The 27,363-nt window shown below is 52.6% G+C and overlaps 3 protein-coding genes across 14 annotated transcripts; 1 reads left to right on the plus strand and 2 right to left on the minus strand.

Moving 5' to 3' along the window:
- Nucleotides 1–123: 123 nt before the first annotated feature.
- On the minus strand, nt 124–21,219 carry HUWE1 (HECT, UBA and WWE domain containing E3 ubiquitin protein ligase 1). 10 transcript variants are annotated; one of them, XM_020956514.2, is made up of 18 exons: nt 20,789–21,219; nt 18,782–19,370; nt 18,477–18,716; nt 18,177–18,398; nt 17,827–18,098; nt 17,253–17,746; nt 8,543–16,732; nt 7,928–8,464; nt 7,492–7,862; nt 6,303–7,415; nt 6,099–6,234; nt 3,189–6,032; nt 2,667–3,116; nt 2,419–2,607; nt 2,038–2,359; nt 1,671–1,836; nt 1,150–1,340; nt 124–1,087 (listed from the first exon to the last, which is right to left on the minus strand). In XM_020956514.2, the coding sequence occupies exons 2-18, from the start codon at nt 19,046–19,048 to the stop codon at nt 985–987; spliced, it is 16,107 nt and encodes a 5,368-aa protein (XP_020812173.2). In that variant the 5' UTR covers nt 19,049–19,370; nt 20,789–21,219; the 3' UTR covers nt 124–984. The 10 variants fall into 10 exon arrangements, with proteins under 10 accessions (XP_020812173.2, XP_020812175.2, XP_020812171.2 ...); XM_020956516.2 differs by having other exon boundaries at nt 7,492–7,859; nt 17,253–17,749; XM_020956512.2 differs by having other exon boundaries at nt 17,253–17,749.
- Nucleotides 21,220–21,226: 7 nt separating this feature from the next.
- LOC110187104 (uncharacterized) lies at nt 21,227–22,628 on the minus strand. The gene is made up of 3 exons (XM_020956510.2): nt 22,585–22,628; nt 22,015–22,460; nt 21,227–21,956 (listed from the first exon to the last, which is right to left on the minus strand). Exons 2-3 carry the CDS (start codon nt 22,345–22,347, stop codon nt 21,351–21,353), a joined length of 939 nt encoding a protein of 312 aa, XP_020812169.2. The 5' UTR covers nt 22,348–22,460; nt 22,585–22,628; the 3' UTR covers nt 21,227–21,350.
- A 479-nt stretch (nt 22,629–23,107) lies between these two features.
- LOC110187117 (ATP-binding cassette sub-family F member 2) lies at nt 23,108–27,335 on the plus strand. Of its 3 annotated transcripts, none has more exons than XM_020956527.2 (4): nt 23,108–23,278; nt 24,331–25,532; nt 25,594–26,130; nt 26,252–27,335. In XM_020956527.2, exons 2-4 carry the CDS (start codon nt 24,366–24,368, stop codon nt 26,381–26,383), a joined length of 1,836 nt encoding a protein of 611 aa, XP_020812186.1. In that variant the 5' UTR covers nt 23,108–23,278; nt 24,331–24,365; the 3' UTR covers nt 26,384–27,335. The 3 variants fall into 3 exon arrangements, with proteins under 3 accessions (XP_020812186.1, XP_086691120.1, XP_086691124.1); XM_086834994.1 differs by having other exon boundaries at nt 23,186–23,292; XM_086834998.1 differs by lacking the exon at nt 23,108–23,278 and adding an exon at nt 23,292–23,519.
- Nucleotides 27,336–27,363: the final 28 nt, after the last annotated feature.

Consider the following 27,363-nt stretch of genomic DNA (forward strand, 5'->3'; position numbering starts at 1 on the left):
TAAATTATATTCAACTCCAATGACATAATAAAAGAAGTCCCTATATCCAATATTCTCATAGAATGTATTTCCGGCTACATTTTATAGAGCCAGGAAACCCAATTAAATGATTCTCGGAATATGTATTATGATAAATGAGCGCTTACTCTCTTATTTTATTCCATTCTCTTTAAGTTACATCCGCGACTCATTTGAAAAGAAGGTAAACATAAAATGCATAACATAGGGACTTATTTCTCTTACATCAAAATACTTTAATCCGTTTAATTATTTCCACCTGCCATTCATCCGGCCTTTCTTCTTCGGTAAGTTCACTTAAGTAAATACGAAACCAAAGCGTATAACCTGTGGTGTGTTGTGTTGTTCTCGTCTCGTTTATGTGCATTTGCTTCTCTATATATGTATATATACTACGCGTATCTGTATCATCGTGTTTGCTATTCCCGACAAGGGTTTCGTGTTAAATAAAAGTGTGTCGCTTTGTGTTTGTATACAATAAATCGGTTTCTTTGCAAATTAAGAGTGTGTAGATTCATCGACATAAAAAAGGATAGGTAATGTTTGTAAAACGAGTTACGCAGATTGATTGAAATCGTGTATCGTATCAATTTTCTTTTGTTTTTTGGATTTCGATTTCTTGGTTTTTGTTTTGCTCTTTTGTTTGTTTGTTATATTTTTTTTTTGCATGCTTGCTTCGATTTTTATCGTTTTTCTTTTGAAAATTTAAGAAAATATATATTGTATATATATAGGCGCGAAAATTAATAATTAATTCAACATTTTTATATATACTATATAACTATATGTACCGTGTGTACGTTATGTGTGTATGCAGTTTTCTGTTTCTGACATTTCTCTCATTATCTATCGTGGCTGTTCTGTGCTCTATTCTCCTTCGTCTCATCCTCATTCTCATTCTCCTTCTCCTCTTCGAATCGTAGTATTTCTCGCATTTAGGAATCGTTTTGGGTCGCCAGTCCCAGCTTAGGCGAACCCAAAGCCCTCGGAGCACTCGTGTATGGCCTTGAGTAGGCAGCTGCGCAGCTTGTCGTATGACTTGTACATGGGCAGATCCAATTGGTTGAAGCTAACGAGAGGAGAAATTATTCATCAGGGATTCGTGAGTGAAGGGGGAAAGTGCAAGCTTACCAGGTGTGGGCGCAAGGCAAGCGATCCGTGGATCGATCGTCGCGATGAATCTGGAACTTTTGTATGCCATTCATGCCCTCCAGAGAGCCAAAGCCCTGCAATGGTACCTTGGAGGTGCCCGTCACGAATTGCAGGAACTTGGCCCGGTCCGCCTGGTCGAAGCTGCGCAAAGCGCGCCAGAACCATTGTATCTGAAAGGGGAAAGCGTAATGGTGACAATAGCACGATATAGAGGGAGATGGAGACAAAGTCTCTCTCTGAGATGGAGACAAAGTCTCTCTTTTTGAGATGGAGACAAAGTCTCTCTCTGAAGTGGAGACAAAGTCTCTCTGAGATGGAGACAAAGTCTCTCTCTGAGATGGAGACAAAGTCTCTCTCTGAGATGGAGACAAAGTCTCTCTCTGAGATGGAGACAAAGTCTTTCTCTCGAGATGGAGACAAAGTCTCTCTCTCGAGATGGAGAGTCTCTCTTTACTGAGAGAGAGAGAGGAAGAAAGGGAAATCGGGAGAGCGAATATTACCTGAGCCGACTTGGATGTATACTTGTGGTACTCGGTGTTGGCCTTTAGATCTTCAATGTCAATATCCGGCAGGCCGGATATGAGAAGTTCCAGTTCCTGTTCGTTGAAAATCGATATTAAATGCTTTGGAATAATGTCGTAGAAGCCCTCGAGGAATGCGTCCAATCTGGAGAAGAGAAAGTGGAGATATGAGTTAGTTAATGATTGATAATGATCGATAGATATTTCAATACTTTATGAATATTAAAAGGAAAGTCCGATATATACTCTTTGATGACTCAATATATAGAGCGCACTTTTCATTATATATATAATTTTTTCTTAATATTTATGTTATTACTAATATTGACCAAGAAATAATACTCACTGCTGTCGTATGGAGCCGCTCATCTTGAGCTGACACACCAGCTGCACATACTCGAACTTGTTCTCCTCGGTCACCGCTATGTCGCGGCCATTGGGCTTGAGATCACGGATCTGGGTGACGCCAAACTCTTGGACCTCAGTAGAGAAGGTCAGCTCGTAGCCCAGCGTAGAGATGTCGTTCTTCATTAGATAGTCGAGACCCTTGTAGAATTCATAGTCCTGTGATTCCATATCCGTGTGCTTCACCTGCTTGCCCAGGATGTGCTTGTAGAAGGAGCGTGTGAAGTAGCACTCGAGTAGCTTGTTATCGTGCACGGCCTTGGCTGTAGAAGGAGGAATAACATGAGATAAAGACAGCAAAGCGGCAAGGGCATTTACTTACCAATTACGCGGCCCACGAACTTGAAGTAGCTCAGGTGATTGGGATTGGCGTGGCTCGAGGGATTGATCATGTAGGTGACGCGATCGCCGGGCGATACGCAAAACAAGGCATACATCGGATTGAAGATCTCGCGGGATATGATCACATACCACTCCCGCAGCAGGCCGCCAGCATCCTGGCCTTCCTCGTCTGAAAGGGAAAAGATACAAATAAAGATCATGTACTGCTGCTGGATCGAACCAACTCACCCTCGAAGACAATGTAAAATCGGTTCTTCCATTCCTCTGGTCCCAGGCGGTATAGCACACGGAACGAGTCCTCAAAGACGGTGACGCGTCGCACGCTAACCGTATGCTCCTCCCGTCGTATACCCTCGTCCAGGCGTTCCAGCTCCGTTTGGAAGTATTTGCGCTTCACATCAAAGTCCAGGATGCGCGTATGGTCCACCAGCACGGCAAAGGGACCGTCGGAGAGATGGGTGGGTGACTGGCGAAGGATCTGATTGAGCACGGTGCGGTGTTTTTCGGCGAACTGAAGGAATTTCTGTCGATCCTGACGCAGCTGCGCTTCGTGGGCACTTAGGGCGTTGCTAGCGCTAGCAGTGGCACTGGTGCCGCTGGCGCTGCTGCCGGCGGAGTTGCTGTTGGCCCCCGTCTGGTTGGTTGTGTTGGTAGAAGCATCCAGCATTCGTGGTTCATCTAGGGTTGGGGAATAATCGATTGATTTGAGGTTGCAGAGATAAATTGGTAAAATTTGTAATAAAAACTTACCCTCGTAACTGGTATTGGCGCTGCTCGTATCATCCATCGGCGGTGGAGTGCTCTGGTCCCGCTGCCGCTGGGCAGCTGCTGATGCAGCTGCAGCTGCCATCTCAGCCGCCAAGGCTCTACCATTCGGACCGGCCAACGAACGCAGTCCCAGGACTATGGAACCTCCAATTCTGGGCTTCTTTACCGCATTGCGATGTGAGGCATGGATAAGGAAGAAGGCCTCCACGGTGGGCTGCAGTACCAGTACGGCGAACTCGTCCTTGGACTCCTCCAGTGCCACCAGGCACTCACTGAGCGTGTGCCACAGAACGTCCAGGCAGAGAATTTGGCTCAGCGTCGGCTTGTTGCTGTTGCTATTCGCTGTCGCCTTGGCTCCCGCCGCGGCTCCCTCGTTATTGATACGCGCTCTATGCTCGGATTCCAGAGCCTCATCCACATCCAAATACTCTTCATCATCGTCGCCCTCCTCATCCTCCACATCTTGTATGTTCACCTGTTGCACCGGCTGCTGATGATGATTGGTGTCCATACTGAAGCCAGACAGGGGCGGCGGCGAGGAGCCTGTGCTCACCGAATCGGTGGCCCAGATGCTGCTGCCTGTCGGTGGATCACCCAAAATGTCGATGAAATCATCATCATCGTGACCGCCAGAACCAAGGGTCCTCCTGACACTCGGTGCACTGTTCCCGCTGACCGTTGGCAGGCTATCCGGCGAATCGTACATGTCGCGCACCTGCATAAAGATCTTCAGGGTGCGCAGGAAGTAAGGCTGGGCGGAGGAATTGGACATGAGCTTCTTCATCGACGGCAGCTGCAGCTCGCACGTGGGCTTGGCATTCTTCGGCGCCGAGATGATGACATGCTCGGCGGTAAAGCGATCCTGCATGATACCCTCATTCACGGCCAGGTTGGGCAAGAGACTGGCACCACTCGATGAACCCGAAGATCCCAAAGATCCTGATGGAGCAGCCGATCCAGCAGCTGTTGATGATGTCGAGACGGAGGCAGAGGCCTGCTGTGAGGTGCTGGCCACGCCATGGTGACTGTTGTATGCACGAATCTCATTGAGCAGCGTTTGAATGGCCTGGCGCACTTCCTCGGCCAGGCCCAGGATGGCGGCTGTCAAGTACTGAATGAATATGGCATTGGAGGCCTGCGAGCATTGCGTGAGGTTGACTATCAGCTTGGCCACGTTGTCCAGGCCCTCGGTGGTGCCGCACTGGTGGGTCAACACCTCGATGACCAGCTGCAGCTGGGAGAAGTTCTTGGCATAGATCTTTCGCCTGGGCTTCGACGGTTGCATCGGCATGGGCACGCTCAGTGGCGGCAGCTGCTGCTGCTGTTGTTGCTGCTGCTGTGCCGCCGGCTTTACTCCATCGTTTCCATCCCCAGAGGCTGGATTTCCGGCGGCGGGGGTTGCCTGTTCGGTGCTATTGGTGGCTAGACCATCACCGATCTCGCTGGCAGGATTGGCCCCCGTTGTCGCCAACTCAGACGCCGGTGCAGAGGCAGCTGCACCCGGTCCCGTCGCCTGGCCAATGGGTATCAGCGGTGGCATCTGTTCGGCTAGCCACTCCTCTTCCTTGGGCAGCTCCGTGCTGAGTGAGGCCAGCAGTTTGACCAGCATGTCGGTCAGATGGGGCGACCGGCAGATCACCTTGTACGGCAGCATCTCGAGCAGCTGGCCGAACGGCGAGTCGCTAAAGGACAGGAAGTCGGAGGTGTTCGTCTGCCACTCCCACGGCGGCTGCGATGTGAGCGGGAACTGGGAGACATGCGACATTCGTACCTGCGTCTGCCTGTCGATGTTGAGGACTACGTCCCAGAAGTTCTTGGCATTCGTCTGGTAGGGCACCGATTGCTGACTACCGCTGCCGCTGGACACCTTTGCACTAGCAGCCGCCTTGGCTGCCGCCGCCTTCGAGGTGGACGGCGCCTCGTCTAGCGGAGTAGCAGGCTTCGATAGGGATGAGGATGATTGGTTACTGGTTGGCTGATCGTCGAGCATGCCACGCAGTCGATTGGCCACTTGATAGCGGCAGAAGCGTGAGCGAAAGTCCAGAGTTCCACCCGGTGGCACGGACTCGTCTAGCCGAGGCGCAGCTCCTCCAGATCCTGCTCCTCCGGCTGCGGGCCAGGGCATACCTACCGCTCCTGATCCTGGTCCTGTTCCAGCTGCACCCATCACTGTGTTGGGTGGCAAGCCCAAGACGGCGCTCAGGATGCGGCGGGTCTTCACCTCGCGATTGTAGGGCACAAAGCTTGTCGGATAGTGCTTGGCCAACACGAACAGCAGGTCCAGGCAGTTGCGCACGATCATTTGGGCCGCCTGCGGATTTATACTGATGCTGCGGGCACTGCCCTCGTACAGGCGGTTGATCAGGAAGATGTTGCTCTTGTAGCCAAAGGCGGCATCCACGCGCAGCTTAAGCCACTCGGGTTTGCTGCCCGCCTGACCGCCGGCGGTCCCAAAGTTGGCATTATCCTCGTTGGTCTTCTGGACGATGCTGATCAGGGCATTAATTATCCAATCCCGAGTGGGCTCGTGGTGGCACAGGTTACGGATGACACGATGCAGCCGCATGCTGTACACCTTCTGGTCCTCGACGAACAGGAAAAGCAGCAGCGTGGCCAGCGAGTCCGGGTCGAGCAGGATATTCTCATCCTCCATCATCAGCAGGGCCAGGGGCTTGCCCATGGGCGCCAGCTGATGCGGATGCGGGTGATGATGGACAATCGTTGTGTGCTGGTGATGCTGCGGCTGTGCATTACCGCTGGCATCGTACCAAATGGAACTGTGCCAGCGTGCCTCCTCCAGGCTCTGGAGCGTGGTCTGGAAGCGGGCTAAGGAGGAAAATGTTGATTAAAATGCGATTTCTTTCAACAGGATTAGCCCAGTGGGACACTTACTCAAGGCATTGCTGGGCGGATGGGCGTCCATGCGGGCGCCATTGCGTGACTCCCAGTCACGACGCAGGAACTGTGCCTCGGCCGCCAGTTCTGGCGGCAAGCTCGCTATCTGCGACTCCTCCATGTCTGTTAGGATCTAAGGGAAGCGAAAAGGTTCGACTTAGGGATCTGCGAAACTCTATAAATCGAAAATAGGACACTCACAGCTTGACGCAGATTCTCGGGCAGGTTCTGGAAGAAGGCGGCCGTGTCCACGGGATCCTCGGGATTGGCGCTCTGAGCCGCCTGGCGCTGCTGCTCAATACGCTGCTGCATCAGCACCTCCGACTGTATGTTCAGGGGCAAGGCGGCCAGGAATTCGGGATTGACCTCGACCAGCGAGTCATGGGCGATCTGGATGGCATTCTGCTGAGCCCGCTGGCGAATGCGCTGCATGCGCAGGTGCTCCTGGATCACCTCCTCGCGCATCTCGCTGGGCAGGGCGGCCAGGAATGAGGGATCGACACCCTCGGGTACCTCCAGATCCCCGAGAGCGGCACGGACCTCGGGACTCATGTCGGTAATGGTGGCACCAGTGCCGCCGCCGCCTCCTGCTGCTGCTCCTCCCGTTGCTGATGCACCGCCTGTACCCGTACTTGTATCCGTACCTTCTGCTGACTCTGTACCGGACGCTGCTCCTCCCGTTTCTCCTGATGTGGGCTCTGCCTCTGGAGCCGTTGCTGCTGGGCTGCTTTCAGTGCCCTCCTCCGTCTGACTCGACGTTTCCGTGGCCATTTCCCTGGGATTAAGGCCGAACCACGCTTCGCGTATGTTAGAGGTGGCCGAAGCTCCTTCCGACGCACTTCTCGGCATCCAGCGGGCCAGAGCTTCGAGGCCCTCGTCGCCATCTTCATCCTCATCCTCCTCATCGTCGTCGTCGTCAATAAGCACCGCCGCCGCTGAATCACCAGACACTGGGGGCGGTGGCGGTGGCAGTATCTGTGGCTCAATCTGCACCACAACCTCATCCTCCGGATGGGCCTCGTGCAGCGGCATGCCCAATATTCCCGGCATCACGTCCACCTCAAGGGACGAGGGCAGGCCAAAGTTGTTTCGATTCTCTGCGGGTGTCTGGCCAAGTTGCTGACCCAACGCTGCCATAGCCTGGGGTGTGGAAAGGAGCGTGAGTCCTGGCGATGTATTGCGTGGTACCACAATGCCGCTATGCGCCTGCACGAGACGCTGGAGACGGGCGGGCAGATCACGATTGGGACGGGCGCCGCCAGAATGGCGTGACGATGGATACAAACTGTGGTTCACTGGGCGACTGCGAGAGGTCTGCCGATGAATCAATTTTGAGATAAAGTTAGCATATAAACCATATTATATACACCTTATATGTATGTGTGGTTACCTGCATCAGTAGCAGCTCGGCATCATCCAGACGAGAGTAAGGACGCAATGGCCTGCCGCTGGTTGGCGAGGGCAGGACCAGAGGTAGGCGCTGATTCGGTGCCGATGCCGACGAATTGGTGAAGAAATTCTGCGATACCTGCGCCTCAGCTCCTCCAGCGTCGGCCGAAGCAGTTCCACCACTTGCCGGCGTGGGATTGGTCGATGTGGCGCCTTGGCTATCCGTTTCATTGGTCAGATCAATTTCGGCGTATATGTTAAAGATGGACGGGGCACCGGGACGTCCGCGTCGGTGTCCCCGCGTCGCCGTCGTGGACGACTGTGATTCGGCAGCAGCTCCACCTGGACTGCTGCTGCTGTTATTGGAAGCTGCTAAAGGAAAGGATAGTGGGTCTATAAGTTATAGCAACTCCTGGCATCTGTATTTTTGTACTCACTCGTTGTTGGTAGTTGTAGGAATGGGCTGTTCGTGGTAGCTCCGTCGCCAGAGCCGCTGGCTCCCGCTGCTGCTGCCCCTCCTCCTGCTGCAGGTTGTGATGCGGTTGTACTGTTGTTTGCTCCAAAGTTCGAGGGAATCAACACGGGTATCGAGCTACGACGGGTTCCACCCGTGGCTGAGGCAGCCACTGGTGGCACCACCAGGCTGCTGTTTCCTCCCGCTCCCGACGACAGCAGACTGGAGCCAATAAACGATGTCGTTGTGGTACCTCCTCCACTCGCTGGCGTTGCTACGGCTGAGGCCGGAGCTGGTCCAGTTGCTGGAGTCACTCCTGCTGCTGCTGCTGCTGTTGTTGCTGGAGGCGTTGCACTGGCAGCTGCCGCCTGGCGAGCGGCTTCCTCCTGCTTGCGTTGCTGGTGAGCCACTTTCAGCTCCTTGATGAGATGCGGCAGCAGGAAGTGGGCAGCATACAGACAGGCATCCGTCTGGCTCTCCATGTCCAGGGCCTTGGCCTCCTCCAGCCACCAGTGAAGAGCTAAAAATGATGGGGAGAAAACAAGTTATAGCTAATCTCCTGCTCCTGCTCTCCTACTCCTAGAGGATTAGCACTCACCGTCCTGTGTAAAGGTCTCCATCTGGGTCTCTTCGGTCGGATTCTGGTGCGTGGGCATGCAAACGCAGTACTGCTGATCCAGGTAAAGCAGACGTCGTCGCACGCCGTTCGTGCAGAGTGTGGCATTTGGATGCTGGGCGGCAGCGTTGCCGCCACTTCCACTTGCGCCGCCACCGGTACTGTTGCCGGGGCCAGAGTTGGCTGCTGCTGCTCCTGTTCCGTTACCATCACCTGGACGCGGCACTCCCACGCCCGGCTGTTCGTCCAAGAGATTGCTCATGCTCTGGCCACTGCCAGAGGCAACGCCCTGGACTAGCGAGGGCGTGAGGAAGGCATTCACTTCGCCACCGTTGGCGGTACCACTTCCACTTCCACCTGCTCCGCTGCCGGAGGCTCCTGGGCCACCACTGGAACCACTGGCTCCCAGCGAAACGCCAAGGAAGTTGAAATCTGGTGCCATCCAAGAACTTGACGAGGGACGTAGGGCGGTGGACGTGGAGCCGCCGCTCTGGTTACGCATCGAGAAGCCGCGCAGGGAGAAGCCACCGCCACCGCCACCGCCAGAGTTGCTGGACGATCCGGTGACCCCAGAACCGACTCCTCCACTGCCACCGTTGCCGCCACTGCCTCCACCACTGCCTCCGACCACATCAATGTCCAGCGGCTGGGCAATCTGGGCAATGGTACGGTTCATCCGCACCCGGAAGTTGTCCGCCGACGTGGGCATCAGGTCACTCTCGCCGACCAGGTGATCGTACAGATACGCCTCTTCCTCGGCCGCGGTGGCTGCTCGTGCCGCATCTGCTTCCGGATCGTTATCAGGATCATTGTCCGCATCATCGTCGTCCTCATCGTCCTCGTCATCGACCTCGTCGTTGCCAGGATTCGTGCGATTTGCAGAGCCATCGCCAGAAGCATTGACTGCTGCACTGCGTCGCGGACGCTGACTGGAAGTGGTCAGGGCAATGGCAAAGTCTATTTGGTCCTCCAGCTCGGCATCGATGAGACTCTGGCGCTCCTCCCGATCCTCGTCGTCGCCGTCATCATCATCATCGTCGTCATCGTCGACATCCTCCTCATCCTCATCGTCATCATCGTCGGCATCCACATCGGCATCGTTGGATGCCGTTTCCGAGGATTCCGGCTCGTAGATGTGATCAAAGACCTCGATAAATGGACGCTCCTCATCCACATCCGTTTCGCTGTGCTCATCCACATCCTCATCGGGTGCATCGTCGTCCTCGTCCTCCTCCTCCTCGTTGCGCTCATCGTTCTCCGTGGAAGCATCCGAATCCGAATCGGTGGTGCTAACATCACCCAGCAGCGAGGCACCTAACTCACGAAGTAGTCCCTGGTCCGAGGATGTAGAGGCGCCATCACTGCCGCCTCCACCGCCGATTCCATTGTCGTTGACGGAACTGGAATTGTTGGTGCCTGCAACGCCACCGTTGCCATCCACATCTACATCGGGATTGGTGCGCAGACGCGGATCAACGTTCACGGAGTTATTTCCGGAATTAGTTGCATTGCCACCATTTCCATTTCCTCCTCCGCTGCCCACTGCATTGCTGCCATTCTGTTGAGCACCTGAGCTGCCGGTGCCGCTGCCACCGCCACCGCCGGCTCCACTGCCGGATCCATTGCTTCCGATGGCCCGCGAGGCCAGACGCAATCCCTCGCTCTGGAGGAAATCATCCCACAGCTGGTCAAAGTTGAGTACTGGTCGCACGGGTCCTGTGTTTCCAGAACCGGACTGACCGCCGCCGGCGGCAGAGCCCACATTGGCCGGTGGATCATTTGTATCTCCACCATTGCTGCGCTCCTCGACGACATCGATGACGGCGGCGGTAACACCGCCACCTGAACCGGTTCCCGAGGCGCCGCCGCCGCCGCCGCCGGTTCCACTGCCTCCTACCATGCCAGCGGCAGCTGCTGCTGCTGCAGCTCCTCCTGCCGTCGTATCCTCCGCATCCACTGCCATTTCGTCCGAATTAAAGATGAACTCAAAGGCATGCCGACGATCGGTGAGCACGTTGCGGATAATGTCGCGGAGCACATGTTCGCCGGCATTCGAGCGCTCCGCATTCAAGGCTGCGCGTGCGGCCAGGCGAGGATAGAGTCGTCGATTGATAATGGCACCATAGGTATTGAGCGAACCAGGGCCAGTGCCGCTGCCTCCGCCGGCGGCGTTGCTGCTATTGCTGCTGCCGGTGCCATTCGTTCCGCTGCCGGGTGCGCTGCCGCCGAAGAGTATGCGCTTGGAGCCCAGCGTTGTGGTTGAGACACTGAAACGCAACAGGATCTCCATGGGCCGCAAGATGGCGGCCAGAGTGCTGAGGGTGTTGTGATTCGACAGATCCTTGTACTGGGCCACCTTGGTCAGGTAGGTCATGACGCCCTGCCGCAGGAGCACGCGGTACATGTTGTTGCGATGCATGTGCACCTTGTCGTACAGCATCGGGGACTCGATCAGGTTGGGGAACAGGCTCATCAGTACCTGCAGGCGCGTGTGCTTCTCGGATGAGTCCGGCTGGGCCAGGGCTCGGGCCACGGCGGCGTGCAGCTCCTCGGCGACCTGCACCTGGACACCGGGTTGCTGGTAGCAGTCCGAGAGCGAGCACACCAGCACTCTGGTCATTGTGCTCACCTCCGGCACATGGTGGCGCTGCGTTAGCGGCAGGAAGCGATCGAGGAGGACACCGAGGAAGGTCTGCTGGGGTGCCGAGATGAGGGGGCTGTCCGCCGGCGTATAGATATGCGAGAGTAGGACGCGCGGCACCAGCGATTGGTAGGCACGCGTTGCGTCCGCCAGCAGCTTTAGCAGCGTGGCCCGCGAAATGGTCGGCTTGGCGTGGCTGTGGGCGCTGGTGGGGATGTGCCAGGTGCAGCAGCAGGGCTCAAATTTGTCAGATGTTGCCTGGGCATTGCCAGTGGCTCCGCCGCTCGCGGATTGCTTCTTGTTTGTGGCTTGATTAGTGCTGGTCTCCGGCCTCACCTCGTCGTCATGACATCCCTGTGGCGCCGTGCCAGGCGGTTGATCCGGCTGCACCAGTTCGGCGGCGCCATGACCACGATCCGTGGATGCTGTGCCGCCGTAGTGCCAGCATGGCTGCACCAATCCGTGCAGCAAATCCTTGAGCACGGCCACCGACGACTGCACCTGCGGATCATCCTTTAGCTCGTCGTCGCTCTTGGAAGGCGGCGGTGTCTGGGTCTGTGGCGTGGCCCCGCCGGCCGCCGCCGTGGGCTGCTGGCCAAACTTGGACTTGACCATGACGCGGGCATCGTCGGTCAGCGTGGAACTGCTCGAGTTTAGGAGATACTCACCCTTGAGCATCTCCTTGGCGGCGGCCACAAATATCTGCGGATTGCGGGACACCGCTGTCGAGACCTGGGTGAGGACGTAGATGAGATCACGATGGCCAACGGGAACAATGCCGGCTGCTCGCATGCCCAGCACTCGCTCCATGGCCTCCTGTAGCACCGGCGGTGCTTCGAGGACGTGCCGGAGAATGATGATGGCGTAGGTGGGGAAGCCCATGAAGCTGCAGGCCTGCTGCAAGTGCAACAGCATCCGCACTCCGCCACGGCGGATGAACACCTGGGCGTTGTCGTAGTTGCGCGTGAGGCGTGCACACAAACGGAGCAGCGACAGCTTCGTCTCGTTGTGCAGCAGATTCGTTGGCTTGAGGAGATCCACAATGCTGCCAATGATGCGGCCACAATCGAACTTGCTCAGGCCCACCTGCTCCTCATTCAGTATGATCTTTTGCGTGCGCTTGGGGATGGGCGGAGAGCCGCCCGCTGCTTGCGACGACGATGACTTGACCTTGGCTGCAGCTGCAGCAGCGGCGGCGTTCTTTTGCCGCGACTTGCTGCGTGTTGTCATGGCCGGTGGCGGGGATCCACCACTGGCACCGGCGGCAGGGTTATCCTCACTGGCTGTTGAAGCGGCTGATGCTGAGGCCGAGGCTGCTGCTGCTGTTCCTCCTCCTCCTGATCCTTCTCCACCTCCGCCGCTCTCCGCTTCATTGCTGGCGGTATTATCCGGCGGCTGGCCATCGTTAAAGTTAACCAGCTGGCGCAGGGGTATCAATTCGTCCGTGTGCACGGTGCCAGTGCCATCGGGAGAGGTGCGAACGATCCGATTCAAGAAATTATCCGCTCTGGGCAGGACCACCGGATTGTTCATAAAGCCGATGGCCTCGCTTAGCTTCAGGGCGGGAAAGACGGGACGATGGGTGCCAGAGGCCTCGCTCACCTGGGTCATACAGTTCAGGCTCACGGTGCATCGCTGCCGGCCAATGTTGATATGCAGCCAGCGTTCGCCGGCGGCGTAGGCATTCCGTATCAACTCGTTGTTGGCCTCCGAATAGGCGTTCCATTTGCCTGTGGAGGCGTCATACCAACGCCACACATCGCTGCTCACTGCCCGCATGTTGGCCTTGCGTTGCAGAATGTGACTGATACTGTCGATGGCATCGATCAGGTCCACCAAATTCTGGACCCAACGCGGCACCACTGGTCGCGTCTCACCCGCCTGCTCCAGCATCCACTGGCTCATGCAGTCAAGCAGCTTGACCAGCGATACCATGGCATCCTGGGCCGTAATAGCCTCCACCAGCGGACGATGCATATCACTATAGTTCTCCTCGAGCAGCAGCGTTGAAGTCTTGAGACGCACAAACAGCCGGGTGGCCGTCACTCCGGTGAGACACTCATCCAGCCGGGTTGCCTTCACTCCAGAGTTGGTGTTGCTCTTGTCCGGCTCGAAGAGCTGCAGGGTAAAGTCCACCCATTGGATGATGTTGCGCACGAAATTGGTGACAAACACCTGCTTATTTAGGTGATTGTGGCGCCTGTAGAGGACGGCGATCAGGTCGGCGGCGCTGTTGACGGTGTCGGGTATGGCCTCCATGAACTCAAAGGCACGCGAGATGGCCTCGTCGCAGAAGCGATCGAAGATCATCGACGGCATCAGCTTCAGGTGCTTGTAGTCGTAGCTGGAAGACGACGATGAGGCATTGGTACCACCTGGCGCGGTCTCACCGGAAGCACCAGCAGCCCCACCGCCGCTGCCATCCATCTCCATGTCTACGTCCATTGTGGCACCACTGCCGGCCGTTGGTGGCAACGGTGGCGGTGGTGGTGGAGCTGAAGCACCAGCAGCTGCAGATCCGCCTCCCGGCGCATTATTGCTGCCCGACTGCCACAGGGCACTAGTCTCTGGATTGTTCAGTAGATAGTCGGTGGCCTCCTCCAGTGAGGTATTGCTGCGCAGCGCTTCGATGACGTGGTAGTGCATGAAGCCCATGTCCGTCAGCATCTTGATGTGGTCGGCATTGAGGCCTTCGTCCGAGCTGCGAATGTACAGGTTCTCGAACCTAATCTCCTTCATGCGGGTGTGGTAGCGATCGAGCAGGGTCTGATGCGACTTGATCAGATGCTTCAGGATGAGGATCATGGTCTCGAACATGCTCGGTCCGTAGTTGGGGATGGGGCGACGTGCCCATATGCGGCGCAGTGCCTGCATGGCCAGCTGGTGTATGTGGATCAAGTAGAAGACGGGCTCGAAGGGCACCGAGTCGGGTAGATAGTTTAGACGCGGACTCATCGTGTACGGGGAGTCGAGCATGGCCCGGGGATTCACCATCTTCTCGAGCAGCTGCAGCCAGGCATCGAGGAACTCGCCAGTGCCCTCCGGACAGTCACGCTTATCATCCTCATGCGACTGCATCAAGTCCTCCATGGACGCCCACTGATCAAACTCAAACTTCTGCGAGACATTGTCCAGGGAGAGGGCCCAGTAGAACATCTCAAAGAAGGCCTTCAGGCCATTCTCCGCACAGAACTGCGAGATCATCAGATGGAAGGCGCTGCGCTTGTCGTCGAACAGCATCGGGCCGGTGAAGCCCACGGAGCAGATGAGGAACGTGAGCTTTAGCTTCGGCACCGGCTTGGGCAGGATGCTCTCGTGACTGAAGCCATTGACCAGGATCGAGCTCAGGATGCGGGCTATTTCGCGGGCCTCCGGCGTAGGAACTTTGTTGATATTACTAATCAGATCGTTGATGCGCCGCTGACGGGTCTGCGGCGAGCCCACCGATAGCTTCACCAGCGTTCCGAGCAGCTCGGCAAGGGCTCGGCCCAGTCGGGAGCTGGCCGCTAGAAGGGATTTGATGTAGCGGAATTGCTCCTCGGGTGTGTACTTTGTACGGAATTCAGCCGCGCGCTCCAGCTTGCGGGAGAGCTCCGCTTCGGTCAGTGGGTCCGATGTGCCTGCTGCCGCTGACATTTGGGCAGCAATCTCGTCCCAAATCAGATCCGGATGTTGGGTGGGCTCGTCCGAGCACAGATTCAGCAGAATGGTGCTCTCCCACACCAGCGAAATGTAGAGCTGGACAAGCTGTTGCAGCAGCTGGACGCCTGTCTCACGATTCACGCCCCAACGCTTGAGGAGTATGGTTCGCATCTCGTTGGAGGCGTTGCGGCAGAGATGCACCAGCATCACCACATAGCCGTGCACGAAGCTCATGTTGTGCAGGATGGGCGTGTATTCGGCGTTGGCGAAGCCATCCTCCAGACGCTGGCAACAGACGAGCTCCGCCAGAAGGACACTGCCGCCGGGGAAGGTGAAGTGCTTGATCAGCGGCTTCAGTTGGGCCACAATGTCCGCCAGCTGCTTAAGCGCCACATCCAGGACCTTGGTCTCCTGAGCCTGGGTAAGGATTGCCTTGCACACATTGGCCACGGCCTGCGAGGTGGTGGACACGGGCGAATCGACGGGCAGATTGGGCAAGGATAGCAGCTGCAGAATGGGCTTTAGTCCCCCGTGGAGCACAAAATGGCGACAGTGATCACCGTTGGGGCTGTTGCTGAAGATTGCCTCGATGAACTTCATCACGTTCAGTATATAGTCGATCAGGGGAATGGCCTCCCGTTCCGGTGGCGTGACAACTTTGACAGCTTGCGATGACGAGGCTGCCGTTCCAGCGCCAGCACCTACTCCTCCGGTTGCCGCTGCTCCCATTGCCTGCTGTTGCTGTGTCCTAGGCGTGGTAGCGGTAACCTGACCGCTGGTCGTCGTCGTTGGCTGCTGTTGCTGCTGCGAGGCGGAGCTCATCTCATCATCATCGTCATCATCCTCGCCGCTGCTATCGTTCGTATCGGCTGCTCCTTGGAGCACAGAGACATTGACTCCGGCGCCCGCCACCATCACCATGGGTGAGGGTGCGGAGGCCACATGATGGGCGGCGCCATGACTTCCCGAACCGGAGCCAGAGCCGCCGCTTTCCTTGTTGGCACGCCAGCAAATGAAGCTGGGATCAGAGCCCAGACGCACCAGTTCGTTGAGGAGTCGCACAATTGCATCCGTGGCATCCTCCCGCAAGTAGGGATGGTGCTTGATCAGATCGTCCATGGCATTGCCCAGATTGGTGGCCGTGTCGCCCAGAGGATCCGAGGAGCGGCGGCGACGCATGGCCACTAGATAGTCGGGCGAGAGCAGCACCTTCAGCACCTTGTCAAACGGATCGTAGGAGAGAAACTCGAACAGGCCGCGCTCGTTGAGGCACAGGGCGGAGAAGACGTTGGGCAGCGAGCCCAGGACCTCGCGAGTGGCCGGCACATCCTTCTGGAGCAGTGCCTTCAGCATCACACTAGTGATGCCCAGATCCTGCAGCGATGAGAGCAGTGATGGCTCATTAAATACGTACACGGTGACCACATCGGTGGCCAGCAGGAAGAGCGACGGTCCGTAGTACTCGGCGTTGGCAATGATGTGACGCAGAGACTGGGTAAGGCTGGTCTCCATGATGTTGCGCATGTTGCTGAAGTGAGCGTGATCCTGGATGCTCTTCTTCAGGAAATTCAGCATCGACTTGAGCAGAGCCGCACGCTGGGTAACGCAGGAGGGTTTCTTCGGTTGCAGGCTGCTCGGCAGCTGCGACGAGAGCTCAGCCTTGCGCTCGGCCAGCGGACGGGCGTAGTAACTGTTTGTGGGATACATGGGCAAGATGTATCCGTATCGGTTGTTTGGGCCAGGTGGTCCCGATTCGCCACCAGCGTTACTCGGCGCACCGACAATGTTCAGGGGACCTGCTCCTAAGTCGGCTCCTCTTGCGTCACTCGAGTTATCGGGACGCGGCGATCCACTTCCGCTGGCTATAGACGCATTCTCGCCGGCGCCATCTGATAAGGGAAGAGATGAGAGGTGGTTTGTTTATCAGGCAAAGTGCAGACTTCAAAGAGATAGGTTTACAATAACATTAGATCGCATAAGTCGCGACTTGTTTTTAGATTTCTCCTATAACTGTCTGGACATATTCGAGAAGGAGTATGTTTATTGAAAACAATTACAGCGGAAAAGATATATCAGCTTAAAGTTTGTTTAATTTCACAGCTAAAACATTAGATCGCATAAGTCGCGACTTGTTTTCAGATTTCTCCTATAACTGTCTGGACATATTCGAGAAGGAGTATGTTTATTGAAAACAATTATCGGGGAAAAGATAGATCAGCTTAAAGTTTGTTTAATTTCACAGCTTGAAGGCATTTTTCGAAGGTAACCTGAGACTACCCGTGATGTTTACGCACAAGGGCTTAGCGATAATTAAGAAGAAACCAAATAAACAAAAACCTGTCTATGCCCAGAGAAGATATGGGGCAGCAACACAAAAGGAAACTTACAAAATAAACCCCAAAAACTTACCTTCCACATCCTCATCGACTTGGTCCAGCGATGTGTCCAACTTGTTATCGTCACGCAGCGTTGACTCTTTCAGTGTAATGCCAATGTCGGCCAGCGCCTTGCAGCAGCTCTTAATCTCCTTCTCCAATCGATCGATGAACACGTTGAGACCGTTGTTCTGATGGAAACGGGCAATGTCTATGTTGGTGATCAAGTCTATTACACGGACCGCCCGTGTCACAAACGTTATATGCTCGAGATCGACGCCCGGCCAACTGATGACACACAGCAGCGACTGCATCATGCCGCTCTTGACCAGAGCGGAGCCGCCCATCTCGTAGCTGGCCAGATGGTAGAGCAGCGAGAACAGCGAGGTGGCCAGGATGAGCGGATAGCGCTCGGTGAGTCCGTGTGTAGTCAGGTTATCAATGCAGTCACGCACCAGCAGTGGCAGCGTACCGCCCTGCCGCTCGGCTCCAGTGTAATGGACGATTTTCATCAGACGGGAACCGGCCCTGCTGCACAAAAACAAAAGTGGGGGGGCAATTATCGGGGGATCCTATAGGCAAACAGGAGCCAGAATGAGATCGCTTACCTGGGCACATTGGGATTACGGTCAAAGTGCAGCATTGAGGTGAGTGTGCGGAGCACTGCCGCTCGAATCTCCACCAGGTGCACGTCCTCTTTGTCTATAAGCTCGCACAGCTCCTCGCCGAAGCCGGCATACAGCACCTTGTCCGTGTTGTCCTGCAGGGCATTGGAGTAAATCAGAATAGAGACGGCCTGCAGGCGGGCCTGGACGAACTGCAGACGCAGCTTGTAGTTGTTGAAGCCTGAGATCAAGCGCACACGATGAGCAATGCGCATCTGTGGAGGTAATGAATTAGTAATGCATTCACATTGCATTGGGGAGGTATTTACCCTTCATGGAGACTTGAAACTCACCTTGATTGCCTCACTGGGCTTTGAGATCTGTCCGGCAATCGTCTTGATCACCTCGGGAGCCGCCGCCGTGTGGCAGAGGTCCATCATGTCCGGGATTTCTAGCTGGGCGGCGTGACCGTGCTCATCCACATAGTCGATGCACAGCTGGTAGAGGAACTCCAGCTTGGGCTCGCCGATGCAGCAGTCCTTGAGCGACAGGCCGTAGTTGGGATCGCCCCAGCGCTGCATGATAATAAAAAAAAAATAATAATAATAATTTATACAATTTTTAATCGGGGGAAATCACGAGGAGATACCCACCTCGGCTATGTTGAAGAGCTTGACAATCAGCAGCTCCTTCTTCTCGAATGGCAGGCGGGGTATGAAGTTGCTGCGCTTGGAGAACATGTAGAGCAGGTTAAGGACGGCCAGGACTATGTCCATGTTCTGTGAGGAGAGCAGCTGCGTTAGGTGCTCGATGGAGTTGTACAAGTGACGCGAGAACGAGTGCTCGATTAGCAGTGTGGTGAAGTTTAGGACGTGCAGCAGTAGGGTGACATCCTAAAAAAAAATGTTGAAGATGATCATTATCTTTCCGTAAACGGATATGTTGAGGCCATGCTTACCATATCCTGGAAATTGGTGTCACACTGCAGCACAAATTCATTGGCATTGACATGGCGGGCTGCCTCCTCGAGTATCTTGTCGAAGCGGTCAAGGATCTCGATCCAGTGATAGAGCTCGCACTTGCCGTAGATCCACACGTGGACCGTGTCGAGGAACTCGAGCAGCTCAGCCCGGGTCCGACGTTTCGTCAGCTCATCGATGAGCTCGCGACACTCGGCTGTGAGCTCCGAAGAGCCCTTCTTTAGCTTCACCGTGTCCACCTTCATAGCGACTGTTTCGGTTTATGCGCAGCTAGCAGCGGTGGAGACGGCGGAGCAGCAGGTGGCCACTACCTGAGCGCAGGCAGGGTGCTCCTCCTCCTCCTCCTCCTCCTGGCTCCTCCTCTTCTTCGTCGTCTTCTCCTGCTTTATGGGGGCGTTAGACGTCGGTTGTTTGGGTAGGAAATCTGGTGTGGTTGTGGTGGCAAGGGTTGGGGGGGAGTTGTAATGGGGTGCCGGTGATCGTTCGGCGTCGTTTGTTTATTGGTTGGGCATCGAATTGCGGCTCATATGTTCATATATATATATATACGTCAGCGCGTTCAGTGAGCTGCAAAGGTGTACGCGAGTATAAGAATATACATAAGTTTGTGGGTTATTATCAAAATACAAAGGCCAGTACGGAAGCGGAGAGTAAGAAAATAGAAGACCAAATAGAAAAAAAAGGTACAACAACAGCACAAAGGCAATTTTGGGAGAATTTAATTGAGAAACAGAACTATTCCGGTTGCTGCGTCCGATTTTCTCTTGCTTTTTCTGTCTCCCTTTCCCCTTTTGACAGTCCAAAACAAAAGCATAGTTTGAGTGTCAAGAGGGGGGGGGGGGGGGGCGTTATGCCGGGGGGCCGAGCGTTCGGTTCAGATTCAAAAAAAGTAACTGCACTTGTCAGCTGAGCCAATTGGACTTCCCTAACTGGGCAACAGAGCGCGCGCGCATTAACGGACTTTTCGCTGCGGATATATAGAAATGAGGTGTACGAACGATTTGCGATTTCCGAATCAATTGTTTTGCACTATTTTTTATATTATTTTTTACACACCAGACACACACACACACACACACACACCCATATGCATACACAGAGTGAGAGTGCGAGAGAGGGGGCACTAGCACAAACACACATACACACGCACACACATATATGCAGACCTCAAGACACAACGCAACATGTTTGAGCAAAATGTCAAATGAGCGCCAAGCGCAGAAAACAGCAATGAAAGGTGCAAGGTAGAAGAGAGAAAGAGAGAGCGCGAGGAGATACGATGCGTAAGTCAAGGTTGGCAGCCGCAGCAGCAACAACAACAACAACATCAGAACAGAACAGGAGACTGCATGCAGCAAACTCCTTTTTCGCCAGACACACATATGCATGTACTTACATACATACGCCCGACTGGATTGCATGTAGGTTTGCATGCATGTGTGTGCGTGTTTTGAGCCTGCTAGCTTTTCAGGTTGCAGAAACACACTTTTCCTTACACTTTTTTTTTCCGAACTTCACTACATTCCCGGAACTTTTGCAATTCACAAGAACAAGTGAAATTGAACTGCTTCCACGCACACCAACACAGAAACGCACACAAACGCGCTCGGGCAAATGCTATAATGTGTGTGTATGTGTGTCTGCTTCACCGAATTTTTCATTATTGCAGCCAGGCCAACAACAACAAAAACTCTCTCCACTCCTCTTAACGCTGCATTTTTTCGCCCTTTTCTAGGGGCTCCGCACACGCGTTCACAAATTTACAAGCTCGGTCAAAAAAAATAAACGAAAGACAAAAGGGAACTAGTACCGTAGCTGTAATGTACAAAAAAAAAAAGAGATTCACGAAAAGAAATTGCCACTGTCAGAACAGAAACAATGCAGACGACGAGTGTGTGTGAGTGTGCGGCTGCAGCAGCGATAGGGCTGTCAAACTAATAGGTTTCGGTCGGAAAGTTGAAAGGCGCTGGCGCCGCGGTACTCACGATTAGATTAAATGCAGCCAATGCAATTTGTTTAATTTAATAAATCTTCACCAAGCAAAGGCTACGCGAAAAGTGCAGTGTGCTCGCAGGTTATCTTTTTATGGTGCTAAAAATCGTCGGCCGGATTACTGCCTTCGCGGCAACGGGTCACACTTGAACTTTGCATGCAACTGCAGGGCTGCATCATGACTGGATTTTTTGCGAGAAATGCAAGTGGTCACACTTAAGTTGCTCAGAGCGCACGTTATTTGTTATACCTTGTATAACAGTAAAAATATTGTACAAAAAATTTAAATTTAAAAAATTTTAAAACTCATTATGCAGATTTGTTAGCCATAAAAATCTAGCACGGCAAAGCTTTCCAAATTAAAATTAATACTTTTTTGGCTAAGTTATGATTATTATTCAAAATCTATAAGAAAAATAAAATATGATAACTTTGGGTTTTTGAGACTTACGCTGATATACATATATATGTACTTTTCAAATGTCATATTTACAGTTTGTTTAAACATTGTCAATTTGATCATGAAAGGAGACTAAAGTCTAGAATTATTAAGAATTAAAAGTTGTGCTGCTGCTGGCTCTGAGCAGTGGAGACATCGGAACTGGCCTGAAACTGGCCAGTTTCCGCCTCGAACAGCACCTGCTGGATACGCAGCTTGGCCACAGATCGGGAATACGAGTCCACAATGGTGCGAAGCTGGGAAGCTATGCTCTGGCCAAATATCACCAACTCGTCCTCACTGGCAGCGTCAAGGCCCGGTCCAGCGTTGTTGTACTTTGTTTTGCGTGCGTTTGGCTGCTGATGATGATGGGGATTGGGATGAAGATGGGGGTGTGGTTGTGTTTGTGGCTGTTGCTGCTGCTGCTGCTGCGCCTCGACCAAGCAAAGCGTGGAATCATCTATAATGAGCTCGTCCTTGCCACCGCTTCCGTTCTCCGTGGGCAGGGAAATGATGCAAGTGTTCACCGCTGGATTCTCCGGGCTCGCGTGCTCCTCCGCCTCTGGTTCCGGGTTCGGGTCAGCCTCGCATTGCACCTCATCATCCTCCTCCAGTGCATCCTCGCTCATGCTGATGTCCGCCGTGGCAGTGACCAGCAGTTTGCTCGGCGGCGTCAGGGGCTCCGGCTTGGTCGGCGTTTGAGGTTGCTTGCTGTTCTTGGTCTGAAAGTGGAGGGTAGTTAGTTCACAGAGGTGGGCAGTGGCCATGACTCCAACTTACCCGCTTGCAGTGGGAGAGCGACACGGAGCGCAGGAACGAGTCCGCCAGCTTGAACCAGAATAGCTTGGGCACGTAGCGCCTTCCCAGTTCTTTCTCGCGCATCCAAATGCGCAGCTCCTTGGAGTAGACGGTGCGCACGCTCTTGATCTTCAGTTTTATGTCCACCACGGTCAGGTGGGGGATTTTGAGGGCCCTGATTATTGCCTCGTAAGCCTTCTCGCGGGACGCGCGATTCTTGTAAGTGTCCAATACAGTGTTGTACAGGCACGGCTGGCGGCGGTACGCCTCCAGGAAGTCCGTGATCGGGATCTTGGTGTCGCTGAGCCTCGCCATGGCCAGCTTGTGGCCTGATTTGGGCCAGCGCACTGCTTTTGCACTCTAAATAAATCACCAATAACACACAACAAACTTTTGTTTACCCTCCGACGTCTAGTGTGACCAGCTGACTGCTCGGCACAATGTTACCAGTTTCGATTTCGGTCGTTATGCATCGATATGTGAAATATATCGATATTTTATTGTATTTTCAACAGCCCTATGTAACAATTTTTAGTCTTTTTCTTTACTTACGTTGTTTTCTTGCTTGCTCTCAATATTCAGTCATCATCTTCTTCTTCGATCTTCTTGTACAATCGATATCTCGATAACTCTGAATTCTATACAATAGTTCCTATCGATATTAGTGTTAGCTAGTATTTAATATTTTTACACAGTTTACACCTAATCAAAATACTTGCTGCTTGCGCCCGATAGCCAAGGAAAATATGTTAATGGATTTTATTTCTTACGTGAGAACTCTACACACGTATCTGTAAACGTGTAAAATGCTTCTGTACACGTGTAAAGTGTCGAGAACAAATCTGTTAGAAAACATCGATAATGCCAAAAATCGATGATTTGACAACAATGTATACCGATAGTGGCTATCACTGGTTCTACATGAGCATTTTACATGTATCTGTAACAGCGTAAAATTGTTTTCCAGACGGGTAAAATATACCAAAGAAATAAAGACATATTGGTATTTAGATATATTTTCAGCAAACCACATGTATCGTAAACGTGTAAAATCTGTTTATTGACGTAAAATGTTAATAACAGCCTCGGATTTTAGAGTGCCCAGACAAGAAATATCCAAAAATATAACAAAAAAACCTAGCAAAATTTGATATTTTTTTTTTAAATCCAACAACCTAACAGTTCCCCCCGCGCCTCTCGCCTACCACCAGCCAAAAACTGCGAAATATTTACCAGGTCCCCGAAGGTGAGTAATTGCAGGTAACAACGTGGAAAATTCAATAACGTGTAACCAAAGACGTGCAGTTGCCCATTTCCGCGAGTCGTTGTGTCCCAAATCGTGAGTGTGTGCGTGTTGTAACCTCAAGTGTGCGTTGGAGTGAACGAGAAGGGGGGTGAGCGGGCAGCCGGGACAGAGAGAGAGGGCAGATCGCGTGTTGCAGTTTTTCCTTCTTGGCGTTTTCCCCGCCATTTCCCAGCGTCTCAAGGTGATTCCCTAGTACAGGGTATCCCGGGATGAGTCAGTGTCCATTCAGACATCCCCGCCAGGCGCGGGGGGAGCCGAGTTTTCCCCTCGGCAACAGAGCGTGTGTGTGGAGCGAGGGAGAGGGCGAGCGCGAGAACACGTGCGAGGAGAGAGCGACGCACAGTGGAAATTTTTGAGTTTTTGCTGACGCTGTCTAATTTTAAAATTTAGTTCACCAAATTTTTGTTGAAACAGTTGTGCAGTTGTTAATTTGTGTGTGTGTGAGTGTGTGCCATGCTGCGAACATCTGTTTGTGGCAGGAGATGCGCCTAAAAGCAGGCAACGCTCGTTCAGGTGTTCCCACATGTGATCCTTGTAATTCCAAGAATTTTACTGTTTTCCTGGAAAAGATCATTTACAAATGTTTTTTTTTATCGTTATAATGCTTATCTCTAAATTAAAACAATAAACGAATTTAATGTCTAGCCAGGGAACCGCGTTGCTGTCGTAGATAAGGAGCAAGCCACAACAAACCTGAAACGTGTTTCTGTGCTTCCGTCTTATCAAAATGCTTTCAACTCTTTTTCTTTCATATGTTTTCTTTAAACCATGTTTAATTATTCACTAGTCTTGGCTATTTTAAGTTAGACCTCGCTTACATCTGCTTAAATTCCCAAAAAAGTTTATTGCAAACATGGTTTCTTTGTGGAAATTGATTCTCTATTTAAAATAAAGTTTTTAGATGGATACCCTTTCAAACGGGGAAGGCTTTTCCCTTTAAATAGCACAAAAAATTGTACTCTCTAAGTAATCTCCTTGATTCCCATTTGCAGCCTCTCTTTAAAGTAAATAAAAACACGAAAGTAAAATGCCATCCGACTCAAAGAAACGCGACGCGCAGCGCAAGAAGGATGCTCGCAACAAGAAGATTCAACAGATACCCTCCACAAAGAAGGCCAACGGGCAGCCGGAACGTGAATTGACCGAGGAGGAGAAGCTATGCGCCAAGCTGGAGGAGGAGGCCCGGATTAGTGCAGAGGCCCGCTCCTGTACCGGATCGCTGGCGGTGCATCCGCGTTCGCGTGATGTCAAGATTGCCAATTTCTCGATCACGTTCTTTGGCTCTGAGCTGCTGCAGGACACCATGCTCGAGTTGAATTGCGGTCGGCGATACGGTCTAATCGGTCTGAACGGATGCGGTAAATCATCGCTGTTGGCGGTGCTTGGTGGACGCGAGGTGCCCATACCGCCGCACATCGACATCTTCCATTTGACGCGCGAGATACCGGCCAGCTCGAAGAGCGCCCTGCAGTGCGTCATGGAGGTGGACGAGGAGCGTATTAAGCTGGAGAAGCTGGCCGAGGAGCTGGCCATGAGCGAGGAGGACGATGCGCAGGAGCAGCTGATCGATATCTATGAGCGGCTCGACGATATGTCCGCCGATCTGGCCGAGGTCAAGGCTGCCCGCATCCTGCACGGTCTGGGCTTCGACAAGGCCATGCAACAGAAACAGGCCAAGGACTTCTCTGGCGGCTGGCGGATGCGCATTGCCCTGGCCCGAGCCCTATTCGTAAAGCCCCATCTGCTGCTGCTGGACGAGCCGACGAATCACTTGGATCTGGACGCTTGCGTGTGGCTGGAGGAGGAGCTTAAGACATACAAGCGCATCCTGGTGCTCATTTCGCACTCGCAAGATTTCCTCAACGGTGTCTGCACGAACATCATTCATCTGACGAGCAAGCGCCTCAAATACTACACGGGTAACTATGAGGCCTTTGTGCGTACCCGCATGGAGCTGCTGGAGAACCAGATGAAGCAGTACAACTGGGAGCAGGATCAGATTTCGCACATGAAGAACTATATTGCCCGATTTGGTCACGGTTCCGCCAAGCTGGCGCGACAGGCTCAGTCCAAGGAGAAGACACTGGCCAAGATGGTTGCCCAGGGTCTGACAGAGAAGGTGTCGGACGACAAGGTGCTTAACTTCTACTTCCCCTCGTGCGGCAAGGTGCCGCCGCCTGTGATCATGGTGCAGGTTAGATATGGCATTTCAATCTTCTCTCGTCGGGGAAATCAAATCATAATTTCATTTGCAGAATGTGAATTTCCGTTATAACGATGAAACGCCCTGGATCTACAAGAATCTGGAGTTTGGTATCGATCTGGACACACGTCTAGCCCTTGTGGGACCCAATGGAGCTGGCAAATCCACGCTGCTTAAGTTGCTTTATGGCGATCTGGTGCCCACCTCCGGTATGATACGCAAGAATTCGCATTTGCGTATCGCCCGCTATCACCAGCATCTGCACGAACTGCTTGATCTGGACGCCAGTCCGCTGGAGTACATGATGCGCGCCTTTCCCGATGTCAAGGAGAAGGAGGAGATGCGCAAGATAATTGGTCGCTATGGTCTTACCGGACGCCAACAGGTCTGTCCCATCCGTCAGCTGTCCGATGGCCAAAGGTGTCGCGTCGTGTTCGCCTGGCTGGCCTGGCAGGTGCCGCATCTGCTGCTGCTTGATGAGCCGACCAATCACTTGGATATGGAGACGATCGATGCCCTCGCCGATGCGATCAATGATTTTGATGGCGGCATGGTGCTAGTTAGTCACGATTTCCGTCTGATTAATCAGGTGAGTTTCAGATGATCTATAGCATATAATGACGATGTATTAATACTGCTATAAATCAATATTATATCGAACTTGTTTTTATGTACCTTGAATAACTTGAATAACAAACAAATCGTTTCAGGTGGCCGAGGAGATTTGGGTGTGCGAGAAGGAGACGGTGACCAAGTGGAAGGGCGGCATTCTGGACTACAAGGATCATTTGAAGAACAAGATCACCTCCGAGAACGAGAAGAAGGCCAAGGCGGGAAAGTAGATGCTATCCTAGAGTTAGTTACCAGGCTCACACCACACACAAACCTGCACACACAAACAGCATACACACACCCAACAAAACACACAGAGAGACATTCAGGCAACTATCATCGATCCAAACCCCCTGCCCCCTGCCCCATGCCCCCTGCCCCATGCCCCTGTCCCCGTCGTATTACTTACTGTTGAAATTAGTCTTGAGTTTTCACCAAATTACGCAGTAATAGCATCCACAAAACAATAAACAAAAGCAACCAACAACCACACAGGGGAGAACACACACAAATTTTAGCTGAATTTTTTTCTTTTTATGTGTCGAATTAAACAAAATAAACAAATTAAAGGTATATATATATATATATATAATATAATAGTTATGGAAGCAACAGGAGGAACTATCAACAAACCAACCAACAAACAAACAACAACTACAAACAGCTTGTGATCTTGCGCTTATGTAATTTCGTTTAATTCTTCGCTAGGTTTCATACATATATAAAAACATAAATATAAAAAGTATATTTTATTTTTTTGTAATTTATTTACGCCTTATACATATATATATATATATATACATATATATAAACAATTAAAGCTACAATACAATAATATAATAATTGAAAACGTTCTGAAAATGTTCGCTATAACAACTGCCCTCCCAGGAGACGCGCGTCGTGTGTGTGTGTGCCTAGACAGAAATTCAATATTCAATATTTATATAGAACGAGAACGATAAAATCTGGATATTACAAGGAATATACATATATATGCATGTTATTGTATGTACAATGAATGGAGCACACACGGATGATATTATGATAGGTTATAATTGAACAAATTGGAATTGTAACACAAGTGCAGAGCCAAAATAACGTATTAATTAGATAACTTAATTGAGAAACAAAGAGTTGCTTGACAAAGGTAATACAAAATAATAAACAAATTAAATGACCAAACCGGATTTTGTGTGCAGTATTGCTTATT

Source organism: Drosophila serrata, unplaced genomic scaffold (genome assembly GCF_035046125.1).
Source record: "Drosophila serrata isolate PLE 108 unplaced genomic scaffold, ASM3504612v1 contig_36, whole genome shotgun sequence".
In the NCBI taxonomy this organism is placed as follows: Eukaryota; Metazoa; Arthropoda; class Insecta; order Diptera; family Drosophilidae; genus Drosophila; species Drosophila serrata.

Coding starts and splice junctions, on each gene's coding strand:
- LOC110187104 (XM_020956510.2), bottom strand. CDS start 22,347: ATGGCGAGGCTCAGCGACACCAAGATCCCGATCACGGACTTCCTGGAG. Junction 21,957..22,014: donor CGCTCTCCCACTGCAAGCGG/GTAAGTTGGAGT, acceptor CTCCACTTTCAG/ACCAAGAACAGCAAGCAACC.
- LOC110187117 (XM_020956527.2), top strand. CDS start 24,366: ATGCCATCCGACTCAAAGAAACGCGACGCGCAGCGCAAGAAGGATGCT. Junction 25,533..25,593: donor CGCCTGTGATCATGGTGCAG/GTTAGATATGGC, acceptor TTTCATTTGCAG/AATGTGAATTTCCGTTATAA. Junction 26,131..26,251: donor ATTTCCGTCTGATTAATCAG/GTGAGTTTCAGA, acceptor AAATCGTTTCAG/GTGGCCGAGGAGATTTGGGT.
- HUWE1 (XM_020956512.2), bottom strand. CDS start 19,048: ATGAAGGTGGACACGGTGAAGCTAAAGAAGGGCTCTTCGGAGCTCACA. Junction 18,099..18,176: donor AGCCCAGTGAGGCAATCAAG/GTGAGTTTCAAG, acceptor TTACCTCCACAG/ATGCGCATTGCTCATCGTGT. Junction 16,733..17,252: donor AGTCGATGAGGATGTGGAAG/GTAAGTTTTTGG, acceptor TTCCCTTATCAG/ATGGCGCCGGCGAGAATGCG.